The sequence below is a fragment of the Rhagoletis pomonella genome, unplaced genomic scaffold, assembly GCF_013731165.1.
Source record: "Rhagoletis pomonella isolate Grant_MI unplaced genomic scaffold, Rhpom_1.0 Rhpom_scaffold_00004, whole genome shotgun sequence".
NCBI lineage: Eukaryota > Metazoa > Arthropoda > Insecta > Diptera > Tephritidae > Rhagoletis > Rhagoletis pomonella.
In genome coordinates, this window is record NW_023458558.1 from 26,336,630 (window position 1) to 26,357,721 (window position 21,092).

At 34.3% G+C, this 21,092-nt stretch overlaps 2 protein-coding genes across 3 annotated transcripts in view; both read right to left on the minus strand.

The window, feature by feature from the left end:
• Positions 1-332: 332 nt before the first annotated feature.
• Positions 333-2,662, minus strand: LOC118737351. Of its 2 annotated transcripts, none has more exons than XM_036467796.1 (4): positions 2,506-2,662; positions 2,276-2,452; positions 1,476-1,619; positions 333-1,176 (listed from the first exon to the last, which is right to left on the minus strand). In XM_036467796.1, exons 1-4 carry the CDS (start codon positions 2,524-2,526, stop codon positions 826-828), a joined length of 693 nt encoding a protein of 230 aa, XP_036323689.1. In that variant the 5' UTR covers positions 2,527-2,662; the 3' UTR covers positions 333-825. The 2 variants fall into 2 exon arrangements, with proteins under 2 accessions (XP_036323689.1, XP_036323688.1); XM_036467795.1 differs by having other exon boundaries at positions 1,449-1,619; positions 2,506-2,660.
• An 8,634-nt stretch (positions 2,663-11,296) lies between these two features.
• Positions 11,297-21,092, minus strand: part of LOC118738168 — a 90,635-nt gene continuing 80,839 nt past the window's right edge. Inside the window, exon 5 of the mRNA XM_036469092.1 lies at positions 11,297-14,344. Within this exon, the coding sequence (XP_036324985.1) occupies positions 13,077-14,344 (1,268 nt within the window). The 3' untranslated portion in view covers positions 11,297-13,076. The remainder of the gene's footprint in view (positions 14,345-21,092) is intronic.

A 21,092-nucleotide genomic window follows, 5' to 3' on the forward strand; every position in this document is an offset into this window, starting at 1 on the left:
TCCGACGAACTGATAACCTTGTGAAGTCGGTTTTATTTGAACTATGAATATCCCAACTTTTTACCAGATAACCTGTAACTACAAAGGAATTTTGATGATATTTTTTTTGAATTTTGCACAATGTTTGAAATTTTAATTGACAAATGTATTTGTTTTCGTTGTAGAATGAAATTACATATCGTTACCCTAATTCGGAAAGGTGCTAACCAATATGTTTTTTTTTTGCAGGACAAGAGTAAAACATAACAAGTAATTTTTAAGCAACAAACAAAACCGACTTCAATTTTCATAAAAATAAAAATAAAAAATATGCCGACGAACTGATAACCTCCTCCTTTTTTGGAAGTCGGTTAAAAATAATATCAAAACCAGCTAGGACTTTTTAAAAAGTGGCATGTAACTCCGTGGTTTTTGGTACCAACACTACATTTTTATTGAAGGTGTATTTTAATACATCCTATCAAAATCTGTAAAAACGCAGTTTCGAAAAAAGTGTTGTTTACGGCCTTTGTTAATTAAGGTAACGATATGTAAAATTTAACATACAAAAGGTCAAAACTTGTCAATAGCTCGTGGCTCTATTTCATCGCACATCATCTATTTGTAAACTAGCTTAATTTATAAAAAGCGTAAAGGCTGCGGCCGTGGCCTAGTGGTTAGATATGCGTACTACCACAGAATGTATTTCCGCCATAAAACAGCTTCTCATAACATCCATTTGCCGTTCGGTGTAACAACATCAATACGCACACCACGAATTGGTGAAGCTCTACCAAACGCTTTAGCAAAAGTTAGAGCGCCCAAATATTATTATTATTATAAGTCTCAGTCATATAAGGTGACTTCATATGAACTTTGCACCATTTTCCTTTCTTTTTTTTTAGCTTGGAAGAGTAAATGAACAAAAGATTCCTTCAGTTCCTCTTTGATTTCTACATTTTGAAGCGTGCGGAATTCTTGCATTAAGAACTTGCAGAAGGCGTCGTCATTGGCATCCAAATCCGAACTTGTTTTCTTTGTAACACACTTCAATGCCTCAATTGCAGCTTCTAGCACATCGTTTTCCTTTGCAGATGCTGCAATTTCATTACTTGGCCGTGCTCGCTTTTTGCTTGGCCCAGTGGGAGACGACGACTCTCTCTCAGAATTGTGTGAATTTGCGGAATCATCTGGAAACTGGAATAAAAAATATTACTTATGTACATAGTTTACACGAACTAAACAAATATATTTGTAATCAACGCAAGCATTATGCAATCCACTAGCTTTGCGACCGCCGGTTCAACTCTAACAGCTCAACTAAAACACGCACTTCGGCTGAGCCTTCCATTTTTCATAATTTAGTGGATAAATGAAACTCACCCACGATGTATGCATGTGCTATGCGTCGAGCAAAACATCCTCAAGTTGAATCAATGGTCACAATGTTTATGGTTTGCTTTACATACCGAAGAATTATTTTCTCCTTTACGGACCTTTAAAAATTTGGTAAGAAAACCTAGATTCTTAAACCAAAATGCATTTGGGACGTAAGCTTCGTCAGTACCAGCTCCACTTTTATTAGTATTGCACTTTCCAACTTCGCGTGTGTATTGTCCACGCAAGTAGTTAATTTTCAGCTATGTAAGGTATGAAAAGAGAATATGCTTATTACAAATTACTTAAACATTTGGGTGAGTAGTCATAATTGAAATAATCCCGACTTTTAAGTTAATGGCCGTTTATTTAACGGATATTCCATTAAACAAAAGGCTGGTACTAGTTCATGGAGATGAAAATGGAAACGCCAATCATTAAGTCTGTTCAGGATTTTGTGCGTAATTAAAGTATATGTTTTTACACTTGTTTAAATTCTTGAAGTTAAATTTAGTGTTCTATGAATTTCTTATTAGAAAAGAAAATTTTTGATTATTAATAAATTAACTTTCAACAAGAGCAAACAATAAATGAAATACAATTTTAAATAAAATATCTTATTATGATATAATAGATACATACATATAGACTGCATTTCTTTATTAATTCTGAACGTTTGAAATAAACATTTTTGTTTATTTATTCTTTAGAATGTTCTTGATGATACGTTAACGTATACTTCAAATGCATTCTGTTTATTCCGGCTGTAAAATGGGATTATCCGGAATGTATAAAGAAACGCAGCCATAATAAAATGCAAATGGTTGTCAAGGTAGCAGCATAAAATTTGCAAATGCAATTCCTCATGGCAATCCAAGACCATTTCCACAATGAACAGCCCTATTGTAAATGTATTTACCTTAACTTCAAAGGGACCAATGCCGGGCACGAAACGATTTAAACTTTCTGCCAATTCATTTAGCGCCTGATACCGTGCATGTTTATTATGATAGAACTTATGGCTTGGGTTGTATAGGCACTCATATGATTCCCACAATTCAATTAGATGAAGCACGGCTTCCTTCGACCATTGCAGCTAAAAGTAAGTTTTGTGTAAGCATACTGTGGCAATAATGGACTAAAAATTACCTTCGTAGCTTCCTCATTCATGCTCACAGAATTAAGAAATATACTTTTTTAAGTGCACAAGGAAACGGTTTGGGAACGTTTTACCTTCGTTAAATCAAAGAACAGCTGTACGTCAGATGAAAATAGAAACCCAGGCGATGTGGAACAAACCTAGTATTTTTGAAATGCAATCGATAGTTCGTCGATTGTTCTTTACTGTTCGTCCATCCTTAACGTTTGTTCGTTAGCCACACAGTAATAATTAATTTTTCAATTTTCACTTTATACCGGGTTCGGACAAACATCGAAAACATGTTTTCGCTGCTAAAACTGGTCTCCGACCTAAAACTTGTGTTTTCGTCCATGTAAAATCTCTCAAACGAAAACCAGTTTTCGCTGAAAACTACTTGAAAACTTCGATTATCTATCGAAATGGAAGTCATGATTCTATAGTTGCGATCCCGTACGAGTCCGGACTAGTCAGAATCAGTCAATGGAAATCGATCCCGTACTCGGTTCTCTGACTATTGAGAGGACAAAAAAAGAGAGTAAATACGGTTCTCTCTCTGTCAGAAGTTACCAGTTTTAGTCCGAGAATTTTTTGCTGGTAAATTCTGGTAAATGTGTCAAACGATCAGCTGTAGTGTGTTTGGCAACCAAATTATAAACAAAAGAAAAGTGTACTCTGCTAATTCATGTTGAAAAGTATTTAATTACTTGTTTAAGTGGATTCTAATAAATTTGAAAGTATTTTTGGTTATTTACATGTGTGAGCTGAGTGTGTTTACATACAAAATAAGCAAAAATTTACAACCAAAATTTGGAGGTTATGTTGAAGTTGACAGAAGTTGCCATTTTTTACTAGAAAGCGATACTTTTCAATGTTACTCTCTCGCTCTGAGCGAATTTTTATTTTTTGACAGTTTTACTAGTCCGAGTCCTAAGAATACAGGATTTCACCTAATAATTAGTCTGTTCCTTTGAACTTCGGACTAAAACCTGTGGAACTGTCAAACTACAATTTTACGCTCTCAAATGAGAGTAAAAGGAGAACAGATGCAGAAGTGCATAGGAACGCAAAAAGCACTATTTCCTGTAAAAACGGCAGACGGTTTGTTTACATGTCATTGGTACTACACTGATTTGGCTGAAATATCACTAAATTATTATTATAATCTATACATATTCCAATATTTCGTTGTTTACTTCCATTTTTTAACAAATATAAGGTACTTTGCCTTCACCGCTGTTAGTTTTTGCTTGCACATGCAAATCAGCTGATCGTTTGACACTTTTCATGAACTTACAGGAAAAGAAACTCCGGACTAAATCCTGTAACTTCTGACTAGGAACAGTTGCTCAGTTACTCTCTCAAATGTGTTCCCACTTACAGGTTTTATGTCAATAGGAACGACTTCCTGTAAGTTCTGACTAAATCCTGTAAACCGGACTGCTATTGGAACAGACTAAATACAAGGTTCGCACCGCTCCCTTAGACTAGGTTCACACAGAGAAACTTTTGTTGCTCATTTTCGGCAATTTCTCTTTTGATGTTGCCCCTCGCGTTCACACAGAGAAATTCTTTTGTACACAATTGTTGTTGTCAGCTGTGAGAGCACAAAGCGTGTTGCCCGAGCACGAGCAACTCCTTGCCCTTCCCCCTTCCTCGTCGCTCCTTCTCCCAAAAGTAACGAGTTGCGGCATCAAAAGTTTCTGCGTCTATCGGGTGTAAGAATTTCATTATTTTCATTTGTTAACTGTGATAAATCGTTTGTTCGTTGTCTGTTAATCCCTAAAATGGAGCAAAAGCCGTCAATAAATTCATCATTTATAGATTTTTCATTAACGTTATTTGTTATGGACCCGACCGATATTAGCACTTTATTAGTATAAATATTAGGAGCCTTTATCAAAAGTAATTAACTGTTGATAAACTTGATAAAATGATAAATATATCATTTTGATAAATGAACTGTCAAACTTTCTTTATAACTTCATCAATCAATTTTGGTGGATAAACGTATAAATTTCAGCAAAATTCAACCCTGACAGACTGCCAGGAGCTCGATTTTGTTACGAACACATAAAAAGCAAATTAGCACAATGGACGAGGTAAGAATGAAACGTAACTAGCCAGATAAGTTAAATAATAAACAATTTTGTGCAATTATTTACCAAGGTGCGTTCATGAGAGAATGCGGATAAATTAAGCATTTACCCCTTTATCACTTTAGATGACGATCCCTATTAAGATTTTGGTATTGGAATCGATTGGTCGTCGATTGTTCTTTACTGTTCGTCCATTTTTAACGTTTGTAATAATTAATATTTCAAATTTTACCTTACGTAGCGTTCCAGAACGTCTACGATTTGCAGGTTTTGCAGCACTTAGTCCAAAGTCCAAAGTCGAAAGGCGAAAACAGCTGTTCCTGTGAAACTTGCAAGTCCTGCAAATCCCGTTTTATATAAAAAAATTTGAAAAGAGCGCCGCTTATATTCTATTAATTTATTTCAATTTCGTAATCATTGTCATCATCATCATTTTCGTCTACATTTTGAAGTTTCGGAGATCGTAGAGATTCCCCGCATAATTCACAAAACTTTCAAAGTTTACGTCAGTTATATGAAGACGAATGAAGAAGAATGGTGACAAGTTAACAAGTTCGATTTGTAAGTGTAACTCTCGAGGGCAGGACTGTAAAAAGGGTTTTTTTTTTTTCCAAATTTGATATTTAAACCTAAGGTTTAAAGAGAACAAAATTAAATAAGAAAATAAAATGATTAGAAAACTAACGTCTTTATGGTTTTTTGAATTTATTAAATAAAATCATTTAATAATGTTAACGTAACATACATACAAGTAGATTAATTTTTAGTTTTGGGATAGGGTCGAGAGATACCGTACATGTAAGCAGTAGTGCTGTTTTGGTCCAATTGGACGAAAATTGGTACCTTCATTCTCCGTTGGTAGCTTGGTTGGTTTGATGAAGCTTTTGGTAGGCAAAAATGTTTTGAAAATACAACCAAATTGAACTTTATAATTTGTTCGCTCAATTTAAGTTTACACGTTTAAAACACTGCTTTCACTTTGCATACACGTATAAGATTTCTTGATTTTTTTCCATATTTTATTAAGCAGACAATTTTCTGCAAACAAAAACTCCCTTCCCAAGGTATGGCCGATTAGCTGTTGAAATTATCGAGAAATTACCTATCGTCTTGAAAGAAAAGTTGGTGATAGGCAATTTGCAAAGTGTGAGTGTATTGGTAAAAAAGTGTGAGTGCATGCAAATTGAATCAAATTTGGAAATTTTTTTATTGAAATGTATAAAATGTCTGGATTTGTTTTTTCACACACAAAAAAAATTTTTGATATGAATTGAATCAATCTCAAAGATATTAACATATTGTACAATAACTTAATTATTTTATTTAAAGGCCCGAATTTATTGTGTTTAATCTTAAAGATTGGTGTGAATAACTAACCAATACCGTAAACAATATTATGTGTAGTTTTAATTTTTACTGCTAAGTTGTGTAGCTAAAAGCCCCGCAAACTCGAGAAATCTCGTTTTAATTATGAAAAAAACTTGGAAGTTTGGAAACTGATTAGGTAGGCGTTTTGGTACCTAAAAATATTCTTAAGTGGCAACGCTGCACGTAAGCACATATGCCATTATCCGTTGCATTTTGAAGTAAAATTGCATTCTTTGTATGTACATATTTTCAATACATATTTTATCATACACTAGACTTATTTGGTTTCATCTGAGAAAACGAAAATATTTAAACCCACTTACTGTGAAAGAAATTCCCATCTCGAAATTCCCTAATTTATTTTTAAATATTAACAATATGGTAACGCTACTAGCAACATGAACAAATTGTGAAGCTTCAAAAATCTCAGTATCCGTCAAAAAGTTATTTATTGAAACTACTACCTTCTTGTTATCATGGGTGTACTCAAACAATTCTAAAAATCTGTTTAAAATTTTTATCAGCATTTTTTAAAATTCAAAGTTTTGAAATTTTAATTTACGTGGTTGTTTGATTTTTTTCAGCTTTTCTTTAAAAGAAAAAAAAAACTGGAATGATTAACTAATTTGTCAGAAACTATCAGTCCTATCGGAAAGTGATATATACATATATGGTTTATGGAGAATTTTATTAGCTTTGATTTGACTTACCTGTCTCATTTTATGATTATTAAATTGGTTCGTAAGATATACGTGATTAAGTGGAACCACTTCTTGTTTTAAACTGAATAACAGTAAATTGCAAATATCTCGAAAACGTATCCATAGAAAAAAAATAACTCGATTTTCGGAATCACCGAGCAATTCTACATAAAAATCGGGTAGTGGCGTCTGGAGAACAAAAACCAAACAAAAATTTATGATCCAGTGTTCTGATCTTTCACCCAAATAACATGTAAAAAACCGACTGGGGTTTGTGCAGGAAAAGATCCTTTTTGCGTTACCGTTCACTTCTACATCTGTTCTCCTTTTACTCTCACTTGAGAGAGTAAAATTGTAGTTTGACAGTTCCACAGGTTTTTGCCCGAAGAATACTGGAACAAACTAAGTATTTCTTACCTATTTGCAAGAAAAAAAAAAAAATTGTTTTCGATGATTTGTCGCTTACGATAAAATCGCAATTATGGTCGATATGTACCGAATGTACTTTCAACTAATAAAAGGGCTGAACAAGGACATTTGTACCTACTTTTGCATCGCTCGTTCTCGGTTCATCTCACAGTTAAATTTGAGGCCCATTTAGAAGTTTTCTCCAATCATCATACATATATGCTTCGAAGGCGAATCTTTGCTCAGGACTCTCCAGCCCTGGGGCATAATCTCTAAAATTTCGATATACATACTCCCCAAAGATTACGTTTCTTACGACGCTTAAAAATAGGAAACTCTTTGTCGATTACCTGTCATAAGCATGTGAGTGAGAAATTTAAAAGGGAGTCAAAGCACTGGTTAATTTTAACAGGCAGTCTAGAAAACGGCTCTATACTTATACTTACATTTTGAGCAAAAAGTAAAACACAATTTTTCGATAATATTTCATGTATGTATGTATGTATTGTATATTTGCTTAATATTCCGCTTCATGCATTGCTGTATTCTATATATAATTTGCTCAGCTTCATAAATAATCAAGCTGGTTCTGCAAATTCACTTCCGAGTGAATTTCAATAAACTTCGCTTTGAATTCATATTGGCAGGGGTTGAGATTCACTTGGAAGTGAATTACAGAACCTGCCTGTATAACTATTAGCTAAAATTTGAAACCATTTATTTTAAGTTACATAAAATAATAAATAATAATAAATTATTGTTTGTCAATTGTTAAAACTTACGCGCAAAGACATTTATGTAGAAGAAACTAAAATTTTACAATTATTTCTAAGTACATATCTATGTATGTATGTATGTTGGTATGGTATGTATCTAGTATATGTAATTATTGTAAGCACTTGATACGTTAGTTTAGATAATATTTTTTGTATGCAAGCATACATATGCATATTATATACGAAATTAAGTAAATCATTATTTAAATATTAGAAGCATTATTACATTTGTAATTGTTTAAATTTAATTTTTTCACTTAAATTTTAACCGAATAGAAAAGGCAATCGTTTCAGCATTTAGGAATTATAAGTGATCTGTTTCCTTATGAATGGTGTAATAAATCCACTACCTTATAAATACATACGTATGTTTGTTGTATGTATGGTTGTATGCATCTTTGTGTCGTTGGAAAGATAGTCGGCCAGCGATGTAGGGGCATTAGGCATTAGTCAATTGACTCACACATTTGAAATTTTTCCCTACATCTAGCTGGCTGTATGTATGTATATACATATGAGGTGCTTCAAAAATCGAAGCATAAAGTGTAGAAAGTTAGATTTTAATTTGTTGTTATTTTAAATACTTTGTTTCGCGGTTTTTGTTTTTATCATTATTTTCTTCTTTTTTTTTTTGTAAATTTCATGCAGTTTGGCGCTTTAATTTGAATAAACATCATATGAATACGTTTGGGGGCGTGCACTTACATATACATATGTATTTAATTAAATGTGGTTTGCGTTGTTTTCAATTGTTTAATTGCTGTTAGCTACGCCTTTAACGTCTTAATGTGAGCTTTGCTGATTTGTGTTTTATTTATGCAAAAAATTAATTATCAAGGTCCGTAACGGTTATAATATTTTTAATAAAAATCAAAGTTTAACCGTTAAAATTGGATATCTATTTTCCGGATCAAATTTGTGATTTTTATTGGATTTTTATTTTTTGATCAGTTTTTCATATGCGATCCAAAATTGGTCGATTTCAGAAAATAACGATAAAATTCGTTTAAAGAAATTAAAATTAAAGTTTAACTATTATCGGAAAAGTTAACATCAATACTTAATGATTTTGCAATGATATAAAAATAAAAATCTTGTTATCTAACGGTCCCTGTTAATTATACAGGCCTGCGAGATAGAGTTTTTAAAAGAGGTAGGGCTGATTCTTGTAAACTATTTTGCGCTGAAAACGAATCTGACCTTGAAAATGCTCCATCGTATCAAGATTTTTGAAAATTTTAGGTTAAATGATCACAATGGGCCGTATGAATAAAAATAAGCAATTGCTTTTTCTTGAAATTTCAGATCTTTTACTCAATTTATTCAAACAAAATTGAAGTAAAAGGTATGAAATTTTAAGAAAAAGCAATTACTTAGTTTTTATTCATACGGCCCAATATGGAAATTTATGCATTTTTTACGGGTATGGTTTCTTTTTTTTTTCAATTTTCAACAAAAACATCGCATCATTCTACAAGTAAAAAAATATTAACCACAGTCAAAAACTTGCATAACTAAAAGTCTCATATTGAAAATTGTCTATTTATTTATTATTGACTGATTTGGCAAAATGAATTTTAAAGCTAAAAAGTGACACTACGTTTGCGATGTTTTTGTGGACACTTTAACCTAAAATTACCAAAAATCTTGATATGATGGAGCATTTTCAAGGTCAGATTCGTTTTCAGTGCAAAAATCTCCGAGAATCATCTGGAAACTGGAAAAAAGTGAAATTTCACAGGCCTATGTTATATGTGCAATATGTACATATTTGATAAGAGTGTACATTTGTATATATATTTTTAAGCAGTTATTTATGTTTGTTTATATTTGTATTTTCGTTTTTATGTAAATGCATTTGGCCGTCGAAAACTAAAGTTCGTTTCGTTACTAAGGTGTCCTTGAAAATCCATAAAAACCGAACAAAGTGACTTATAAAATCAAACAGAAAACTGCATGTAATCTTTCGTCCTTCCCCCTTCTAGTCATACTGTTCAAAACCGATCCTGTAGCCCAAATAAAAAAAGCCGTTAGAAAATAATACACCCATTCCGGTGTAGTGATTTTCGTTCAATAACTATAGAACAAAAAGGTACACTTTAAGTGAAAATTGAATTGAATTGCAGTGATTTGTACTGCAGCTAAAACTTTGGTTGAGAATGGGCAAATGGAACTTTGAAGACGTAGCATTAGATCATTTTCGAAACTAAACCACTTCGAAAAAGGTTAAAATTAGACTTAAGAAATGGAAACTATAAAATCCAGAAAAAAGATTATTACAAAAAAAAAAAAAAATAAAGAGATAAAATTTCTTGTTCAGTGTTGAAAAATAAGATGTAGGGAAGGATTTTAAAAACCAGCACGTGGACTTCTTAGCAGTAAAAGGTACACAAATTACGAAACTTGAAATATTCGGCCCTAACTTTCAATGAATTGGCAGCTGGGGTGAACATTAAAATGTCAAAAAGGAGTCACACTCCCAGTAATTTGTATAGCACACCCTTTTGATGCTATGTATGTACAGTTTCCTTCTTATTTATTTGATATTCATAATTTTTTTTTTGTTTATAAAAATGTAGCATATCACGTGTAAATCATATTTTAAAATTTTATAAAAATTTAAAAACATGTCAACAAAGGGGTGTTCTATCTTAATGACATTAAACAAAAAATGAATATTAAACAAACAAAAGGAAAACTGTAAAAACTGAGGATCAATATAGTGTGCTATTCTAATGGCTGGGTGTGTAAGAAAAAAACCCTCAATTTGTTTTCCATACCACGAAATTTGCCTTTAATGGAGTAACATTTTAAAGTCTGTTAATAAACTTTCCGAGTTCAATAAAATACTTTCCATCTTATTTTGGCCATTTACAGACAATTTGGTCAACTAAAAATTATTTACGACATGACTTCTGCTATACATTTTTTATGATTTCATAGTTCTTATAGTTCTAAATAAGTAAAGTCTAAACTGAACCTTTTCGAAATCGTTCCGTTTCGAAACATTCTCATCCAAAGTTTGAGTTTCAAAGTTTAGATTCTTCGATACCTGTACTTGCAAGTAAATACTCGATACTTTTTCTCCAAAGCAAGTATTTCAGTTTGAAATTATTTATTAAGCGCTTTGTTCGTTTTTGTTTTTAACGGGCAGCTTAGCTGATGTGCTATAGTTACGAAATACACTTTACATTGTTTCGTATTTTGTGCATTGTAAATTTGCGATTTATTTCTTGAGCGCATGTGGCGATCTCGTTTTAAGTACCCTCCAGTACTGCTGGAGTCAATTGCTACTTTTGAACCGCTACCGCACCGACTCCTATGTAAGTAGCTACTCTATTAACCCGTGGTAGTGCACATGGTAGTGCAGAATCCAACCAGTCAGAAGCAAAATAGCGAAAAACTACGTCAGAGGGCGCCCATAAATCACGCAAGTGACTACTTAAGTAACTCCCGGTAATGCAGAGAGAGCCGATGGTGACTACCGCCTAGGACATTGCCTTGTAAAAGTAGTCGATCGGTAATTGACCGAGTTTACCAGGTAGCTACCGATTCATCAGTCCTGTAGTCGCTCCCCCGTACTGCAGGGTAGTTGCAGATGTACTTATGTATGTTCATATTTTTTCTAATATATACATATGTATGTACATATGCATGTAAAAACTACAAAGGAGTGAAAATGGTCTGCGCTGACACCGTCACTTATGAAGTTTTTTTTTTTTACTGATAATGTTGCACCTTAAAAATTGTTAGCGACATATAGTCGACAATGCCACAGATGTCATGCAGGTGTACTCCATCACTCCTTCAAAATCTATCTAAGGTCTAGAACAGACAATGTATTGCAGCGGTCACTTATAAAACAAAAAAAAACATTGCATGACACCAATACCCAGTGCATTATATTCACCGAATTGAGCAAGTGGACTGGCACTTTAGCCTAAGAGCAGACTAGCTCAAGCAACGACTGATGCCACCCCTAATGTCTTGCAGTGAGCTACTCTGATCAAACAAAAATTTCTATAAAAAAGTAATGAAAGAATTTTATATAAGAGGAGCGCAGAGTAGCTGTAAGACACTTAAATGACTGAAGTACATAGCATGACACTACGGGCTATACCAGCCAGCAAAAAATCCGAAAACCGATCCGAAAAATGACAAAAAAGTCGATGAACTGCGGATTTTTGTCCGTTTACTGATTTTATTTCCGGATACTTTGACGATCCGTTTTCCCACTAAAGTGTGCGGCAGAAACATATGTACAGACAACAGTATGTGAAACGGATATGTTTTCGGCAGTTTTTTCTGAAATTTGTCAGATAAAATTTTTTTGTATGCGTTTACGGATGCGGAAATAATGGCAAACCCTATTTGATATTTCATAAGTTGTTTTTTTTTATTACATATCGCTCATTAACTGCAATAGTATCATAACTCGAAAAAAGGAAACTCGAGAAAACCGGCTTTAAAGTAAATAAAAAATAAAAGAACACTATTGAAGTAATTCAACGATGTGTACATATGTGTGGTTCTTTGTGTATGTCAATCCTGTTAAGGGCTCATGTCTCTAATTCATGTGTAATCCTAACTAAGGTAAGAAGTAAGGATTACTAATGTAAGTAGTAAGGATTAGACGTAGATTCTACAAAAATTAGAGACGTGAGCCCGGATGAAGTGTTTTCTAAAGTTGTGTCGTTAGGTAATACTGGCAGACCGAAGCCACGCAGAGACCCTTTTATAAAAATTCTTGAAGGAAGTTTGTTCACCAAGCTTGTTCCACACGATACACTGTGCATCGATATGAAAATAACTTTTCTACACATTGAACCTTCAGTGTTTTATATAGTCAAACTTTTTTCGGTCTTCTATTAATGTTATAAGGAATTATTAGATAAAAATTGTAGGGAATTTTGTGGTTAAACATTTTTAAATGCGTAGGAAAAACTGGGGATTTTATTTTTGTTGAGTGGGAATTTTTCAAAAAAATATGTATGTACCATCACTGGTATGTACTACAATCTACTTCCGCCGTCCATTGTTCTATCCACAACCCTCTCAAACGCCGCTAAATAAACGTTGAAAGTTTGCTAATTGATTTCGAAATTGCTTTTCGTTCGTTTTAAATGTGTCTTCGCATATCCATGTATGCCTCGTGCATTTCGCATTCCATGCTGGCAGTAAGAAATGATTTCGCCTAGAAGTACCTCAATAGTGGGCGTCATCTACGCGCTCAGAGTGCCGTCTCTAATGCTGGCATAGGTGTTATGGTCGCTGATGTTGCAGCCGCCGTCAAAGTTCCTCCAGCTGTCGTCGATTGTGACGCGTAATGGCGTGTGCTATCCGCAAGCGTACTAGTGCGCGAGGCACCACTATTGGTAACCATCATTTGCGCACCTGAAAATTTGTTGCCACGCAATGCAGTACCACTGACCACGGATGCTATCGGTGTTGGCGGCGTTGTCACGGTCGTCGTTGAGTTGCTTCTGCCGAACACTGACTTAATTTCGCCACGCATGAAATTATTCTCCTCCGTTTGCAAGAAGAAATTGCGTTTTAGATCATACGAACGGCTGTTGCCAGTTTCTGACACATCCGCCATCGTCGACGATTGCAATTCATTACCGTCCTTCGAACTGTTCGTACTCGATGCCGTGCTGGAGTGATCTTCCTCGCTATTGACTTCCGGAATAGTGGTCGACATAATATTTGTGCGTTGCACGGTGCTGGCTATGCCACTACCAGTGGCGCTCTTCAGTTTGGGTGCGAAGCTCTTAGAAGGCGAGCCGAACTGGCCTTGACGCAGCATTCGACGATTGGCGAAGGTTTTAGGCGAACCGCTTAAGTCGAGCAGCTTCATGCTACTGTTCAGCGCTTGCGTGCCGCTGACAGTTAGCGGTTTATTACCCGGCGCCGTCTCAGTTGACGTAACATTCACAGGACTGGTCTTTTTCAACAACTCAACTGCGGAGAGTTTTCGTTGCACCGGACTTGTTTTGGCCGATTTGGCTAGCAGTAGTTTTTTGAAGTCCATCAGGCTTGTCTTACTATGCCCAATACGATCCGAGCAGGTGTTGTAGCGTTCCGGTGAGTTATCATCGGCCCAATTGGCGTTGCGACTAAGTGGCTGTCGGCAGGGCGAATTATTTAAGTTCGCCTGTGCAGCTTCATCTTCTCGCGAAGGCGTAGAAGTTTGGAATCCACTTCGATTACGTGGCACGATCGGTGATAGATTGCTGGCTACATTTACTCCACTTTGACCTGCGGACGCTGCTGCGCGTGCCAAACGTTCTGAACGTTTTATGGGCGTGGCATACAGATCGTCGCGACAGGTTACGCTACTGGGCGGTGGCTTTTGTTGCCTACGATTCTGTAACGTCCAGTAGATGGGCGTATTCCGTTGAAAGGGTGAAACCTCCACCTGTGACTGTGCTTCCGATTCAACTGGTGGTTGTGGCAGTGGTTGTTGCTGATCTCTCGTTCTATATAAACGTTGATAGCCTGCGGAAAATATAAAAAAAGAAAAGGCAAATGCGTAAAGTTAAAATGTACTGATAAGGGTTAAATAAAAGGATGGATATGCGAGTACACCAGGGTTGAAATTTATTGGAATGCATTAGTAAGTAATTTGAAATTTTAGTAATTTTAATAATATGTACAGTTATATAAGAATGAAATAGATTCGGAACTAAGGATCTACTAAATCAAGCAGCGAACAAAGCACCAAATAAAATTATAAAGTGTACTTACCGCAATTGATCTTGGGAAATAAGGTCCTAGTAGTTTTATGCGGGGTTAAAGGTGCGCTTAACCTATGCATGCGTTTTGTGTTTTTGTGTTTATTTACATGTTGAATGCTTTGGGCAACCAAACAATGGAACCATCAAACGTAGCATGTCCCAACCTAATACCGTATGCGAACGAACATACTCGTTCATATACATATTTAGTATCGGTATCCTAGTCTAACATTAGGTAAAGTAGGTTGTGCAGCGTTGAAATTAACAGCTACTGGGCTCAGATACCGTAACTGCTCAAATATTGCTCGATCACAGAATATATGAATTGGGTTCCAATGAATTTGCTTATTAACGCTTCGAATTTGGAGTTCAGTTTTAGGATTCCAGATGGCTGTAGAAAATTTCAAACAGCAAAAGCTTCCTGTAAACTTCCTCTAAATGAGACAGATAATTTGAGTCCAATTATGACTTCGTCGTAGATAAGAACTGGATAAGCAACCTGGATATAAATAAGCAGATGGAATCCATCCCCCAATCTTTTCGACACGGTGGTGTAGAGGTCGTTGGCTATTACCACCTACGCGGAAAAAATGGTATGCCGAAGAGTGCAAAAAGTTACCCTGCAGCCAATAGCTACATGAGCGACAACACTTGAGCGATACCGCGGTACGCAATTTGGTCTTATCTACCAACTATCCAATTACCGCGGGATAAGCCTTTTTAATCTCGGGATTAAAGTCCTATCGACGATACAGTGCAAAAGATTGAAGTCCTTGCCACATGAACCCAGCACGTCTGAATCAAGGTAAAATTTAATTTTTCAACGGTTTTTTTTTGGTATCCCGAAATCTGAAGGAACGGAAAGTTTTTTACTATTAAACGTGTTTGCTCCTTGGTCGGTCGAAGTTATTTTTGGGGGTAATTTAGAGCTAATGTGAAGGTTCGTGCTCTTTCAGAATCTGGGGCGAACAAAATTACTTCTGCTGATCTAGAGGATTTCACTGGTAGAAAGTAAGTTTCCATTTCATTTTGTGATTTTTTGATATGCAATACAACGATTGTAGTGCTAAATAAAAATAAGATGTTTTGAACAGAGAACTCTAAAAAGAGTTTTTGTCGCCAAAAATTTGCGTTTCATATCGAGGCAACGTACGACTAGCCACTTGTGAAATTTCTTACAGGGTCAGCGTAGCTGGCGCGGACATTTTATAAGACCCCAAAATTATATATCACTTAGCCTAAACCCCAATTCGCTACCAGTCATAAAGTACATGTTTACATAGATATATGTAAATATATGAGACATTCTTCGTCCAATTAGTTTAGGTAAAAATATTGGATTTCAAACGGAATTTTAAAAATGTATGATGATTGATTACGAATACAACGACCTCAAAAACATCCCAGTAAAAAATTTCAAGTGAATCTAAAAATTTTTTCAAACTTTCTCCGCCATATTGGATCGGCTATATTGGATATCAAAAACGCCGCTCGTGATTTAAAAGTAAAAATTCTGACTACGTTTTAAAGAATATAACAGATTTTTTAACTGAGCCAATTTTGGAGAGCGTGGGCTTCAATTGACGGAGAATGCCTCATATGTATGTATGTGCGTATAAATAACACCGCTTACCAAAATTGAGTTTGTAATGCCATTGCACCACTTCCCACCATTCTAAATCCACCAAATGAGAGTAATACAAAAAAATTACATACAAAAATTATGATGAAAAGAAATTGTGCACTTTTTTTTATTAAAAACAGAAAACGTTGGCAAGTGAAACAGCTTAAATAAATTTGAACAAATATTTTTATATGCGAATATAAATACTTACGTATTTTAAGAAATGTCTACTAATAACTATAAAAACTGAACGCTTTTTAGCGCTAACATGTGATTTTAACCATGGATTTTGGGGCTTAAAACTAGTGAACAAGAAAAAGCTTACATACTCGTAGTTGTACTAAGTTTGTTAGCTTGGATTTATGCTTATGCAAGAAACAAATAAGATAGGTTACAACAACAACACACACACGCACATATATTAATAGCTCAACAAATACATACATAGATGTAAAACGTGATAATTACTAAGTGGGATAGGCACTAATTTTTCAAGCTATACTACCAATGCGGGTTAGAACAAAGTTTTCGGTTTAGGCAAATTAGTAAACAATTTTTTTTTGTACGGAAATGTGAGAAAAGCCAGGTAGCAAAAAAACCAACTACTACCACACACACAATTGGATGCATAATGAAGTAATAGAAGCCTTTTGCACAATATTTTTTGTATGGAATTAGAAGCAACCTGTTTTAAATAAATTTGTATGCATGTACATTAGGGTGGCTCACCACTAAAAGGTGCGTCTTTTTCGAGCGGTATCATAAAAAGTATTATACTTTAAGGCTTCCACCAAAATATTTGGAAAAAATATTAAGGTTTATCTACATGAGCTGGACCGATTTGAAAATACCCCCAGAAATATCATTATTATTATTCCGTTTTTTAAATTTTCAAATATTTAATGCAGACCTTTTAAGCTTAAACTCTGCTATCATCTGAGGTGATTTATGGTAAAAAAAAAAAAATATTATAAAAAACTAATTTTATTTATGAAAAACTCGATTTTTGGCAGTATTTTCAAATCGGTTTAGGTCACGTAAATTTTAATATTTTTTTCGAAAAATTTTGGCACAAGTCTTAAAATATAATAAATTTTAAAATTCCGATGGAAAAACCGTACAAGGTTTCTTTTTATATGGAGAGCGGTGCACCCTAGTGTAAATATATATGTATATACATATGTATGTATCTGAAGACGAACTTAACACCTGAGGAGCCTTTAATTTTAAGATTAGCACTTGAAAAATTAGTGCCCATTATATAAATTCTTATAGTTTATTGTTAGTTTTGTGTAACATACAGTTCCTTCTTTTTTCTTACATTTTCAATGCAAACATGTGTATGTACCTAGACTTACATACATAGGTCAAGATTATTCGTAATTCTTTAAAAATGCTTAATTCTCATAACAAATAGTGCAAAAAACTTTACGTAATGGTTATAGGTGTTTCGTTATGCAATTATATGTTCCTTGAAAAGTGTAAATGCTTCGTTATTTGCAGGTGCAGATGAATAAAAAAACAAAAATTATGATAAATAATGTATGTATGTATATAGAATGCTTATTAATATTTGGATGCATTTAATTATTATTTTTTCAATATTATTGTTTTAGTGACACATTGCAGTTAATATGTATGTATTTATGTATATACAAATGTTCAATTACATATTTACATATATTTGTAGTATGTGAGTAACATAAATAATTAGTGCATAATTGTAATTATGTGAGTATGCAAGTATGTATGTATGTACACTAGGCATATGACTTTTTTCTTAAATTAAATATACCCATGTATGAGGAGAGAATGAATGAAGAATGATGAAAAACCAACAAAAATAACGTTTAAATATGGTAATATAAATAATAAAAATAAAAATCCAAACAAAAAACAGAAAACGTAATAAAACCCAAGTCTGCTCTGACCTGTCCTCGAACTCGGCTCCTACTGAGTGGTAATATACAACACTACCTATTCGGCTAATATAAGAATAGTACGGCCTACCAATACTATTCTAATACATATTTAATAATATACATTAATTCTAATTTAGTATTTAAAAGAAATTAAGAAGTTATTTTAAATTAATTCAAGAAGACATTTAAAAAAAAATTAGAAAGTGTTTGTTTTTAAATGTTGCAATCAATCAAGAAAAAAGAATCAGTCAGACATGCTCTACGAAATTAGGTTTTTAAACCTGTATTGTACGAGACATTCCTCTTTGCTAGTAAATTGTCCAGGTAATTTTTTTATTTTATGCGGAACGCAAAATGTTCTGTATTTCTTTTATGGCCGTTTACACCAACTCTGGTTAACACTAATTCCCAGTTAAACATCTTTGCCGACGTTACCGCCACAATGTCATATGCATGGAGTCTGTAACGTCGATAACGAGGTTTAGCTGGGGATTGAAGCTAACAAGAAATCGTGAAAACGGCCCTTAATGTCACCTATTTGTCCCTTATCCGATAATTATGGGAGGTAGTTCTAGAACAATATATACTATATACCTCCCGCAGAATGCTTTCTGTCACAAAAGAAACTTCCAACAAATTTTATTGGGAGGGTTTTTAATATTCAAATTCAAAAACGAAGGTTTTTATCATTTTAAGAAGTAAAAGACTTACTAAAAATATAGATTTATGGTCCGATATAAAAAAATGATTGTTTTAATTTTGGCAAAGTGAGGTTGCTTACTATTTGATAGCACGGTGCTACAAAAAAAAAGTCATGAAATACACCCGAAACAAAACCCAGTGTAGGTTGTAGGTATGTTCGAGTGCAACATGAAAATAGCTCCCGTATAGTTCCTGGAGGAGGGTTATTATTTTAAAACTAAAAAACCTTTATTTTCGTACTTAATGCACTTATCTATTAACAGCTTAACTTTTTTTGTCATCTGATTCTAAAAAGCGAACAACTTTTGAAAAGAGGATTTATAGACCTTTAAAACGATGTATAACAATATATTGTTAGACTTAGCTTGTTTTCATCGGTTAAATTTTAATTTTTTGCACTTTGATGAGCTAGTGTGAGCAAATCCAATTTTTGGCAGCAAATGTCAGTTACGCGGTTTTGAAGAATGACGATACATGGTTTTATACTTTAAACGACGATTTGCTCCTTAGCTCCGTGCTCCTTTGTTTCGCTGCGCTCCGAAGCCCTGCATAAAACCAATAAGGAATCTCTATGGAATTTTCGGCGTTTTTAACCGACCTCAAAAAAGTGAAGGTTTTCAATTCATCGGAATATTGGTTTATGTTTGTTACCGGATAACTTTGGGCCACGTGAACCATTTTCGATTATAATTTTTATTTATCTGAAAGGTGGTACCTACCTCAAGGGTGGTCCCATACTAGTTTGGTTTAGATACGGTCGTTGTGTCACGAAGAAACTAATACGACTATTGAATTCAGTTGCATTTTTTGCTTAAAAATTACTTTTTTCGTCTGTTTTCCAGCTTAGCCTAGAAACGTTTCATAGAGACTGTCTTTTTTTTCTCTATAGATCATGTTTTTTGCGTATATGTTTATTTTTCCAATAAAAATTTATTTTCTCAACGTTCCTAGTGGACACTTTTTTTTTAGACAAATTTTGACAAAAACGTTTATTTTGTTGGGTTTTCATCATTCCTCAACCTCTCCTCATAGGTATATTTAATTTTACAATGTACATAAATACATACACATTTGTATGTATGAATATACACACATCGGCGTAGCCAGAATGAAATTTAGGGGGGCGGGGAGAGGGGCTCGACCCTATTAAGCTGGTATTTCAGGGTACTATTCTATATATATATTAGGAAAATTTGAAAGTTAGGGGGGGCTGCCCCTACCTTGCTACGCCCATGTATACACATATGAAACATTGGACACAGAGAACATTAAAAACACATACAATTAGGTGGGGTACAGCAAAACTTAAAATAAAATATACATACATAAATGTGAACCAAAAAAAAAAAAAACAATAAATATGGTTGTAATAATGTTTTGAAATGTAAGGGGTGCTTAGATTAAGATATAAAAATTTGTTTAAAGGTTATTGTGAAAACTAGCAAGTAACTATAACACATTTGTAACACCAGTAACAAAATTTTTGTTACCAACGCGGAACAAGCCTGTAATAAAAGTCTTTAAGTTAAGTGTCCGTATTTAATCTTGATAAAAAAATAGTGGAACTTGTGTAACTAAAAACCTGAAGGGAGTACGGGGTTCCATAAACAACTCGACTTCAGCGCCATCTAGCGAGAATTTATAATACATGGAAATAACTAACCAAAATTAGCTGTGGTCTAGCTATATCGGCCAATATTCTATTTCAATTTGTGATTTTCGCCTTACCATTGTTACACAAATCGAGGGACTTACAGTTTAAAGCCGAAATAACCTTAAAACAATACCTTACCAGCAACTTACACTTCACCCGGCGGTCCTTACCACTTCACTGACGAATCTCCCTTACTTCTAAGCCGCTCGGAGTAGTTCGGTGCTTGGAAATAACTTCGGCTGCACATTATTTTGCAACTGACAACGTAATGTGTCGTCGGAGGTGTTCATTTTGCACTTTACTAGTAGATGACATTGGTCATGATAACAATTTTGGTACTAAAAACTGAAAGAAAACATGGCTTACTTCGTAAGGTGCTTGCCTATTTTCCCATTGGGATCTGCCTAAGTTTGAATTTTTTCGTGATTCTGACTAATCATGTACTACTTCAAATCGTTTTATCTCGGGTTCTGCCCATCCTAGATACTTCATCTTAACGTCGTTTTATAGCTAAAGGAACGGGCTTAACATTTCTGTATAAAAGGTGGTCAAGATTGTCCCAAAGCTAACTTAGCTATTAACAGTTGAAATTTTTGAAGATGATTTG